The following is a 10,788-nucleotide window of genomic DNA, read 5'->3' as shown; positions in this document are numbered from 1 at the left end:
AATCAACACCAGCAAAAGGGACAGCTTGCCAGAGCTGTCCCTTTCCCTGTCTCTGGAATGCCAGCAACTGGTGGCCTGTCTGGCCTCATTTCCTGGGAGTGCCCATGCCATTCCTGGCAAATGGTGGCTGGTGTGGGGCTTGGGGGACAGTGAGTGGGTGGCTTGGTCAGAGCTGAGGCAGCATTGCCTGCAGCTGGCCTGTTGGCCAGAAGCCTGCCACAACAGGACAGGGCAGGGCAGGCGGGGCGGGGCAAGGGCGGGGTGGAGGCAGGGCCTGCTGTGGTCAGTGACAAATGCTGGCTGCAGTTCAGCCAGCCCTCTGCCCTCTCCTGAGCCCGACAGATTGCCACCTCCACTGTGTGCACACTCGGCCACCGGACAGAGTAAGTACAGACACTGCAACGGGAGGTCCTGTGGGCTTGAAGGGCATGTGAGGAGGGGCAAGGACGGGCTGTGGAGTCACAGGCTCTGGAGGGCTTAAAAGCTCTGGAGGAGTCCCAGAATGACAGGAAGGGCCTCTGCAGTGTCAGGGAACAAGCTGGGGCCTCTGAGGCAGCAGAGGTGAGTCCCTGCTAGCTGTGTGACCTTAGACTTGATAATAAATCTGGCTGAGCCCCAGTTTCATTGTAGGTAAGATGGAAATAATTATGCCCTCTGCATGGTGTGACTCTGGAGATTAAATACAGTGGTGGCTCTCACCCAGGCACATCTGGCCATGCCTGCCAACACGTTTACATGTCACAGCTGCAGGGAGGTGCTATTGGCATTTAGGGGGTGGAGGCCAGGGATGCTGCTAAACACCCTACAATGCACAGGACAGCCTCCACCACAAAGAATGATCCTGCTCAAAATGTCAACAGGGCCAAGTTTGAAAATCCCTGAAATAAGGTAGTGGGGACCAAGTATCTGCTAGACAGAAGGTGCTCAGTAAATGGTAGCTTCTATTGTTTTCTGCACCTGGAGTCTCAGACCTTTAGAAATCAGGAAAAATGATCAAGTATAATCTACTTCTCTGAGATAAGGCAGTCCCGCCTGGAGGCCGCTGCCCAGGATGGTCACGGTGGCTGCTCACCGGGAGCTGTTTGGCAGTTTGTTAAACACACACAATGTAGAAATAAAGTGAATGGAATTTTCAGTTTTTCTAAGGATGGGGCCCTTGGCAAGAAATGCAACTATAAAAGGGGAAACTGCTCCCCTGGGCCAACATTCTCATTCACAGGTCAGGAATTCAAAGCATGAAAAACAAAGAGGGCAGAGGAGACTTGAGGAGGTGATGGACACGTTCATGGCATTGACTGTGGTGACAGTTTCATGGCTGTATACTTACCCCCAAACTCGTCACGTTGTATATATTAAAGATGGACAGCTTTTGGTATGTCAGCCATACCTCAATAAAGTGGTTTTAATAAAGAAAAATAAAGGTAGCAGAAGCTGAGTGACAGGGAGGGAGTTATCCAAGGTCACCTGGCAAGAGAGCCCAGGAAGGTCAGAACAAGTTCTGGATGCCCAGCTGGCTCTGTTTCCACTACTCGGTGTCCAGTGTCTATTTAACACCTCTGAATTACAGAGGAGGAGACAGGGCCCATTCATTCATTCATTCATTCATTCATTCGTTCGTTTCACAAAGGTGTGTGGAGCACCTCCCGTGTGATCACACAGCCTTGCAGCTGTGAGCAGCACAGATGAGCCTCCTCTGTTACGAGCACGTCTGTGCAGAGAGAGGCCGGAACACAAGATGTCAACCACAAATGCATAAATTATTACACTTACCTAAGTAACGGAGCTATGAGAAAAACAATCAAGGGCCATTATACGAGCAGAGAATAGCAGCCGAAGGGGAGAAGGCTGAACGTAATAGGGTATGCCAAGAAGGGATATTTAAGCAGAGGCCCGAAGCCTGCGGAGAAGCCTTGTTGCCTTTGAGGGACTGCGAGAAAAAGAGACGTTCCTGGGGGACTCGCGCGACCCAGGGCAGAGGAGGTTGAGATGAGGCTGGAAGAGTCAGGCAGGGTTGGCTCAAAGTGAGATTTTTACCCAGATGCAGGGGCAGCAGTGGTGTCCTCAGGTAAGGGAGCGCTGTGACCGTGCTTGTGATTGGAGGAGATTGTTTTATTCTCTCTGTGTAGACACTGGCTCGTCAGGGCAAGGGGGAAGCCACTGGGGTGGTCCAGGTGAGAGATGAGGGTGGCTTCCATTGGGGTGGTGGCAGGGAAGACAGAGAGAGGCAGGCAGATTTGAGACCTATTTTAGAGACAGAAACCAACAAGCCTTGCTGATGGGCTGGAGATGGGAAAGGTCAAGGCCGCTTCTCCCACGAATCTCTGTCCCTGGGTCTTTAGGATCCGGAGGAAGCTGTGACTTTGTCCTTCCCTTTCTGCCTGGGCTCAAGTCTCACATCCCTTTTCGTAACCAGCAGATATTGGACAGACCCTCCTCCTCTGCTCACTTCCCACAGCTGAGTCCAAAGTTGGCCTAGGGGGGACTTTGTTGCCTAACATTTGGAACAAAAGCCAGCAGACTTGGGGTCCAGGGATAGTGGGGGGCCAGTGGGAGGACTGGCCAATGCTTGCCCGCCCCATCCCCAACCCCTGCCACCTCAAGTCACTTTGGCCTGAGATGACAGATGAGTTTGCATGATCTGCTCTCTTCCCTCTGCACAAACATTAGTGTCAGGGGCCCTGGCGAAGGGCGGCCAGGCCAGGCTCTCCCGGTGCTCGGTGGGGGCTGGTCTGCTGAGTGTGAGGCTCCCAAGGCCTGGAGCAGACTCACCCTTGGCTCAGAGTTGACCCAAAGCTGTGTCAAAGCTGTATATTTCCACTGGAGGCTCAGGAGTGTGATGGCAAAGCCCAGGCTTTGAAACTAAGCCCAAAAGGACTCCCTGGGGCCTCCACTGCTCTCAGAGAAACTTCTCTGACCCTCTGTTTCCTCTGTTTCTGTACAATTAGTTAACGATACCAACTCCGTGTTGCTGTGGAGGAGTTTAAATGAACTAATACACGTAAGCAGCTTGGCAGAGGCCTGGGGGGACACACCAGGAGATGGGACGAGGAGGACTGACGTGTCATTCCTCAGAGACACAGAAGAGAGCTAAGGGGCAGCATGTGCTCCAGCCAGGGGAACCGGGATGATTAATCCTGGTTCTGTCACTCACTGGCTGGGACAAGCTACTTCACTTCACTTAGCCTCAGTTTATTCATCTGTAAAATGGGGTGAAGAATGCTTACTTTTGGTGAATATTAAATGTAGTAATATTTATAGAGTGTCTGGTAGGTTCTTAATAAATAGCAGCTTTAATAAAATATAGAGAAAGTGAGAGTGCGCCCATAAGGAGCAAGATTTCTGGGTCCTAAACCTGTAGCACAGGGGAGCCTGAGTGAACCTGGGGCCCTCTCCAAACAGAACCTGCTTTCCTGGGAGACCCAGTGGGAGAAGCAGCTCCCACCTCTGGTGCTGGGGGTGGGGGCAACGGTAGGGGAAGCTGCTGACCACAGCACAAAACAGACCCCCTGCTGCTGACAAAGAAACTGAGGCCCAGAGAGGGGAAGGGGTCTCCGCAGGGCAAGCCAGCCAGCTCCATGGATGGGAGGATGGGAGGCCAGATCCTCACAGTCTGCTGTCAGCTGCTGGGGGCTCTGTCTGAGCAGGACCTCCCCCACTTCTGCAGCTATTCTTTGAAAGACTTTCTTTGGGGTAATTATCAGCTCAATGTTAATCTGCAGGGGATTGAGCTGAATTGTTTCTCTAGCAGCATTTTGGCACATGGAGCATTCTAACACTTTGTGGGAGGGACCATATTGTGCTGTAAAATAGACTAGTTGAAAGGACACCAAGATTAAACTGCCTACCCGTGTCCTTTACAGACTTCCAGAAGGCAACTCTCACAGTGGAAACAGAAAGGGAGTGCTGGATTCTAACACTTTGTGGGAGGGACCATATTGTGCTGTAAAATAGACTAGTTGAAAGGACACCAAGATTAAACTGCCTGCCCGTGTCCTTTACAGACTTCCAGAAGGCAACTCTCACAGTGGAAACAGAAAGGGAGTGCTGCGCAGGAAGCCCAGACTGTGTTGCTAAATTATCTCCAGATTAGGGCTATCGGTGGTGGCTGCTGAGTCAAGGTTTAGAAAATCAGAAGGCTGTGACAGAGAAAAGGAGGACCCAGGGATCTGGAGAAGCCCAATAGTGTGGTAGTTTAGAGCATGGGCTGGGAAGGTCAGAAATGAGTCTGAGTCCAAGCTTTGCGACGATTAGCAAGTGACTCAACCTCTCTGAACCTCGGCTTACCCATCTGTGAAATGGAGCTGGTAACAGAATCTATGAGTATGTGTAAGTCTAAAAGAGTCGATATGTCAAGACAGCACAGCACCCAACAGAGGGTGTGGGCCATGTGCCGGGCCTCCCACGGGGGGTGACTGCTGAGACTGTACTCGGTTCCCGTAGCTGAAGGTTCTGCAGGCAGAACACTCTAACCGAGCCTCCTTCTCTGAGCTCAGAGTGCAATTTGGAGGCTTGGGTGGGGAGAGTGACCTACCCGAGCTACCCAACTTTGCTCAGTCAAAGACAGGCCTGCGGCCCAGCTCTGCACGGTCCCTGAGCCCATTCTTGTCCCATCACCTCCCACAGTGGGCCACTCCGCAAACAATTTCCAAGGCAGCTGTTTGGGGCCTTTGGAGTCAAGACAGGCCTGCGGCCCAGCTCTGCACGGTCCCTGAGCCCATTCTTGTCCCATCGCCTCCCACAGTGGGCCACTCCGCAAACAATTTCCAAGGCAGCTGTTTGGGGCCTTTGGAGTCTGGTTTTGTTTGGATCATGTGACTCTATAGCAGACTGCCCTTGCCCGCCCTGGGGGACCTGATGACATGGTGCCCCTGTTGGGAGAGAACCCAGCTGAGGAGCATTCACTCCAAGAATGGTACTCTGGATGAAAACTGTTGTCAGAAGTCAGTTAGGCCACCTGCAACTTGGGAATTAGCTGGCCTGCTGCTGCCAGACTCGCTTGAGAGCGTGTGTGGATAACATGTACCAACCACACAGCCAAGGAAATGGGGGTCCCGGGGCTGGCTTTGGCCAAACATTGCTGTGCTGATGGCTCGTGCTCCTGCAGCATTTGCTCTGTGACGGGCACCTCTCCAGGAACTCTATGTACGCTGACTCATGAAACCCACCACCCCATGGTGTAGGTGCTGTGAGTGCCTCTGTCTTCCAGGTGGGGAAACCCAGGCAGCAGGCTCCAGAGTCTGGGCTCCTTACCACCAAGCAGGGTAGAAGGAGGACTTTGGGCTGTGGCCAGATGGGGAGGTAGGGGCAGGAAAAATATTCCTAGGAGGCAGGGGAGGGGTGACGGAAGGCAGGGGACAAGGCAGGAATGATAGAAGACCCCATACAGGCCCCTGGGAAGCCCTACAGAGGTGACAGACGAGGGTCTTCTGCTCTGGAGGATGAAAGAAGAGATGTGTTGGCCTGCTCAGGCTGTCAAATGAAGTATCACAGACTCGGTGGCTCAGACACCAGACGTAGTTTCTCTCATGGTTCCCAAGTCAAGAAGGCAAGAGCTCAAGGTGTCAGCAGGGTGAATCCCTTCTTGGGCCTCTCTCCTTTGCTTACAGGTGGCCATCATCTCCCTGTGTCCCCACATGGTCTTCCTTCTGTACATGTCTGTGACATGACCTCCTTTTTAAAAAAAATAAGAATAGCAGTCATATTGGATCAGGGCCCACCCTAGTGACCTCATTGTAACTTAATCATCTCTTTTAAAGGCCCTGTCTCCAAATATAGTCACATTCTCAGACACTGAGGGTTAGGACTTGTGCATATGAATTTTAGGAGATACTGAGGCAGGGGTAAAATAGAGACACGCCCCAGGGAGGCTGCTCATAAATATTCAGACTGGATTGGCCGGAGCCTGCATTCTAGGTGGGACAGGAGGGGCAGAGGTCAGCCATTAGGAGTTTGCACGTGGGACGGAGAGGATGGAGGAGGTCAGGAGCACGTGTGTCTCTCTCTGGCAGAGGTGCCTGTGCACTTAGGCATGTACCACCGCTTAGCAATAAAGCCCCATCATGTTCCATTTCTGTTTCTCTCTTCCTTTTCTTTTGCCAGCCCATGAAAAATTCTTCTTTCATGAGTCATGAACCTGGATATGCCACCCGATAACAACACGATTCAGCCCAGAACAGAAGGGAGGGAAGTCGAGATGCTCATGTTAAGGAGGCAGAATTTCCTTAGGAGGGGAAGGTGTCTCTGATGAGGGACACGGGTGGCCTGGAGCAGCCCCCTGGGAGAAGAAGGGGACCCATCGGCATGCCACCCTGCCTGCCACAGTAGATGAATGAACAAGGACAAATCTGGCAGTGCTGAGGGCCCCAGGGGGTGGCTGGTCTGAGTTCATAGAGGGAGCGTGAGGCCTTGCCCAGTGCTGCACCAGGACACTGGAGTGAAGGTCAGAGGCCACATATGGAATCAGGCTTCTGGGAACCTTAGAGAGGCTGACAAGACAGAACAGGGAGAACCTCTTCCCCGCCACGTCCCATCCCACTAACGTGTCCCTTGATGTGGAAGAGAGGGGAGGATTCTTGCCCTGGTGGCCAGTCCCCCACCTCGGGTCTGCCCCTCTTCTGCTCCTTCCTCTCCTCACTGTTAGAGTCCACATCCCCGGGTCCCTGTCCTCGAGACACTACTGCCACCCCTAATCCCTCAACCCCAACCTCACGGGTATCGTCACTTTTCTTTGTGACCGTGGCTGGATGGGCCAAACCTCCATGTTGGGGTGGGGTGGTGACCTCCCTCTGGAATTTCAGTCTCTCCTGCCTCCCAATCTTCTGTCTCCCTCCCAGTCCACGGCTCTGAGAAGCCGCTCTGGTCCCGCACCTGCTCTGAGGACATCTTCCTGCTCTTCCTTTCAGAACAGGGGACAGCCAGGATGCGGCGCTTCCTCCTCCTGTGCCTGCTGCTCCTCAGCCCTCAGGGTGCCACCCTCCACCGCCACCACTCCCGGGAGATGAAGAAGAAAATCAGGGAACTCCGTTTAGGTGCCACGGTGGTTCCCAGCAGCGGGGACTTTGCTTTCAACCTCTACAGGACTTTGGCTTCAGCTGCTCCTGACCAGAACATCTTCTTCTCCCCTTTGAGCATCTCCATGAGCCTCGCCATGCTCTCCCTGGGGGCTCAGTCCAACACGAAGACGCAGATCCTGGAGGGCCTGGGCCTCGCGCCCGTGGCGGGTGCAGAGGAGGAACTCCATAAGGGCTCCCAGCAGCTCCTGCTCGAGCTCAACCAGCCCAGAGACGGCTTCCAGCTGAGCCTCGGCAACGCCCTGTTCACAGACCCCAAGGTGAGCGTTCAGGACGCCTTCCTGAGTGCCGTGAAGACACTGTACCTGGCAGACACTCTCCCCTCCAACTTTGGGGACCCCGCAGGGGCCCAGAAGCAGATCAACGATTATGTGGCAAAGCAAACTAAGGGCAAGATTGTGGATTTGATTAAGAACCTCGAAAGTACGGACATCATGGTTATGGTGAACTACATTTTCTTTAAAGGTAAGACCCTTGGGCTCAAACCTGAACTCTCTCTTTTCTGCTGTTTTTATCAAAAGAATACCCAATTTCCTCACACAGAAAGGAGTGAGAGGAGATTTGGCCCTTTCTGGTGCCTGTTGAGAGAAGTAAAGCCACGGGTAAGATGGGAGCCTTCCTGCCGGGTAGGGTGTTGTTAATGAACCCAGGATGCTGTTTCTCCACCGTTTGGGCTGCTATAACAAAAATAACAGAAACTGGGTAACTTAGGAACAACTGAAATTTACTACTCACAGTTCTGGAGGCTGGGAAGTCCAAGATGAGGGTGCTGATGATTTTGGTGTCTGATGAGGGCCAGTTTCCCAGTTCACAGGTGGCTCCTTCTTGCTCTGCCCCACATGTGGACATGGTGGAAGGGGTGAACGAGCTCCCTTGGCCTCTTTTATAAGAGCCTCATGACCGCATCACCTCCCAAAGGCTCCATCTCCTAGTACCACCCCCTTGGAGGTTAGCATTTCAGCATATGAATTTTGAGGGGACACAAACCTCAGACCATAGCTGTGAGTATCCAGCTTGGATTCTTAGTCCAGGGCTGTCCCCGTTACACGAGGCTGCAGAGAACCACTGTAAAATAAGCTAAGTGAGGTAGTGGGGTGGGGTCTACTTTTGATAACTATTAAGAAGGTGAAACCGATCACCTGTAGAACTTTGATCAGAAGTTCCCATAGGAGGTGGCCAGAGAAGGAAGCTTCATTGAAGACTTCCCAACAGGAAAGGTCACGCATTTCCAGGACCCTTACAAACATCTTTCCCAAACTTAGATCAAAATCTAATACTGGTAAAAGAGTGAAAAACAGAATAACTCACCCAGATATCTGCTGGCATTCTCAGCCATCCATATTTTTTACCCTCTTCACTCGAATACTTGGTTTTGGGTAAAATCAGAGAATCAAAAAACATTAGCAGCCAAGAGCCTCTGAAGACATGAACACCAAACTTTTTGTTTTACAGATGTGGAAGGGAAGTCCCCACAAAAAGTTAATGCATGTCCCCAAAGTTGTAAAGGGACTTACCTTTATATTCAAGGGGCTCAGCAGTCACTGCCTCTGAGGCTGCTCTAAGGAGAGTTATCTCTGGTGACTATGTCTACAGTCTCCACTCCTCTCATTTGCAGCTGAGAATTTCTAATTCTTACATGAAGTTCCCTTTCATTTCCCCTTTCCTGCTTTCACCTTTAGCTAAGTGGGAGACAAGCTTCAGCCATGGAAGCACCAAAGAGCAGGACTTCCATGTGACCCCGGAGACCACGGTGCGTGTGCCCATGATGAACCGTGAGGACCAGTATTACTTCCTCCTGGACCGAAACCTCTCTTGCAAGGTGGTGGGGGTCCCCTACCAAGGCAATGCCACCGCTCTGTTCATTCTCCCCAGCGAGGGCAAGATGGAGCAGGTGGAGAATGGACTGAATGAGAAAACGCTGAGGAAGTGGCTTAAGATGCTCACGAAGAGGTACTTTTTAGACTACTTGGGGCCAGCCTAGCCCTACGCACCCCCAGGGAGACACATGCCCACACAGTGGTGGTGGGAAGAACTCCCCCACCAAGGAGCTGCCTCCAAACCCAGAGACATCTCGTGAAGTCCCCAGCCCCCAGGGTCTGGCCCTGCTGGAGTGACCAGGGCTGGAAGCCAGGTTTTTTGGGGTGTCACCAGGAACTTCTGGGGGCAGCCCAAGTCCAAGTTCAGAGCAAGAGGATCTCTAGCCTAGATAAGAGGCATGGGTAGTGTAAAGAAGCCACGGGGAGATGGCAGGAATATGAGCGCAGTGCGCCGATGCCCCAGAACATCTGAGAAAGGTTCTTTTGTCTTTCCAGGAAGCTCGACCTTTACCTTCCCAAGTTCTCCATCGAGGGCTCCTATCAGCTGAACAAAGTGCTCCCTGGGCTGGGGATCAGTGACGTCTTCACCTCCCATGCTGACCTGTCTGGCATCACCAGCTTCTCCCAAATCCACATGTCAGAGGTGGGTCCAGAAGTTCCTGAGCATCTGCTTTTGGAGATCACTATTCTATTCTGTTCTGTTCTGTTCCATTCCATTCTATTCCCGCTCTCTCTGTCTCCCTTCCCTTAAGAAGCAAAGGTTTCACTTGTGTCTTATCCTTCATGCAGTGAGAAGCTATATCCACCATCGCACCTTGGGGGAAGGAGTCCTGTATTAAGCAATCAAAGCTAAGAATCCGGTACTAGCTCCGTCACTTACTAGCTGTGTGATCTCCATCAAACACTTGAATCTCTGAGCCTCCTTTCTCTCCTCTAGAAAACCGAGAGTCCCCCCTTGTTCCAAGATGTCATGAGAATTCAATGACAGACGCATGTGCAGTCACCTTTTCAATGATAAACATACATGCATTCTCCTCCCAGCACAGTGCCTGGTGCAGAGTAGCTGCTCGATTGTTCTATTTCTTACATTACATCACAATAGACTGTTCTATTTCTTGCTTTGTGGCTCGGTTGCTGAGGTACTGCAGCAGTGATGCCCACAGGCAGCAGCTTTGCCATGTCCCATGCTGGCTTTTCCCAGCCCCCAGCAGCTCGGTGATGCCTGGTTCTCTCCTGCAGATGGTGCACAAAGCCGTGGTGGAGGTGGACGAGTCAGGAACCAAAGCTGCCGCAGCCACAGCGGCAATCTTAGGATTCAGGTCAGCCCGACTGAGCTCTCAAATGGTCAAGTTCGACAAGCCCTTTCTGATGCTCATTGTGGAGAACAAGAGCATCCTCTTCTACGGCAAAGTGACCCACCCCTGAGATGGGGGCTTCTCCTCAAATCCACAGGCCTCCATGGCGAGGTGTGCTCTGGCCCATCTGTCTGCTGATAGCTAGTACTTCACATAGGTTTAGTTGACTAATGTGGCATCACAAATAAAAATAACATTGATATACCGATGATTGTGTCCTCTCACACAATTTCAAGACATGGATACCTTGGAGAACATTGGGTCTTGTCCTGACCTTTCATTAGTAGAGACTAGTACTGAGGCCCAGAGAGGCTGGTTGACTTGCCCAAGCTCACACAGCACATTAGTGGCAGAGAAAGGTGCAGGATCCAGGCCCCTGATGCCCTGTGCAGTGCCACAAAGCTCTGTAGGAGGGTCATTCCGGTAGATGAGGGCAACCAGGAAACATGTTTCCAAGCCTGGTCTCCTATCTATCAGCATCAACAACTGTCAGGTCATTATGGTTTTTGGAAAGAACAAAGAATAGGTGTCTGTCCCAACCCTAAC

At 52.1% G+C, this 10,788-nt stretch overlaps 1 protein-coding gene across 1 annotated transcript; it reads left to right on the top strand.

Annotated features, from left to right (window-relative positions):
• The first annotated feature begins 300 nt into the window (after positions 1–300).
• SERPINA5 (serpin peptidase inhibitor, clade A (alpha-1 antiproteinase, antitrypsin), member 5) lies at positions 301–10,451 on the top strand. The gene is made up of 5 exons (XM_008588172.1): positions 301–383; positions 6,903–7,535; positions 8,750–9,020; positions 9,383–9,530; positions 10,127–10,451. The coding sequence occupies exons 2-5, from the start codon at positions 6,920–6,922 to the stop codon at positions 10,310–10,312; spliced, it is 1,221 nt and encodes a 406-aa protein (XP_008586394.1). The 5' UTR covers positions 301–383; positions 6,903–6,919; the 3' UTR covers positions 10,313–10,451.
• Positions 10,452–10,788: the final 337 nt, after the last annotated feature.

Source organism: Galeopterus variegatus, unplaced genomic scaffold (assembly GCF_000696425.1).
Source record: "Galeopterus variegatus unplaced genomic scaffold, G_variegatus-3.0.2 Scaffold4703, whole genome shotgun sequence".
NCBI lineage: Eukaryota > Metazoa > Chordata > Mammalia > Dermoptera > Cynocephalidae > Galeopterus > Galeopterus variegatus.
The sequence above is the reverse complement of the archived record's forward strand: the minus strand, read 5'-3'. Positions and strand labels throughout refer to the sequence as shown.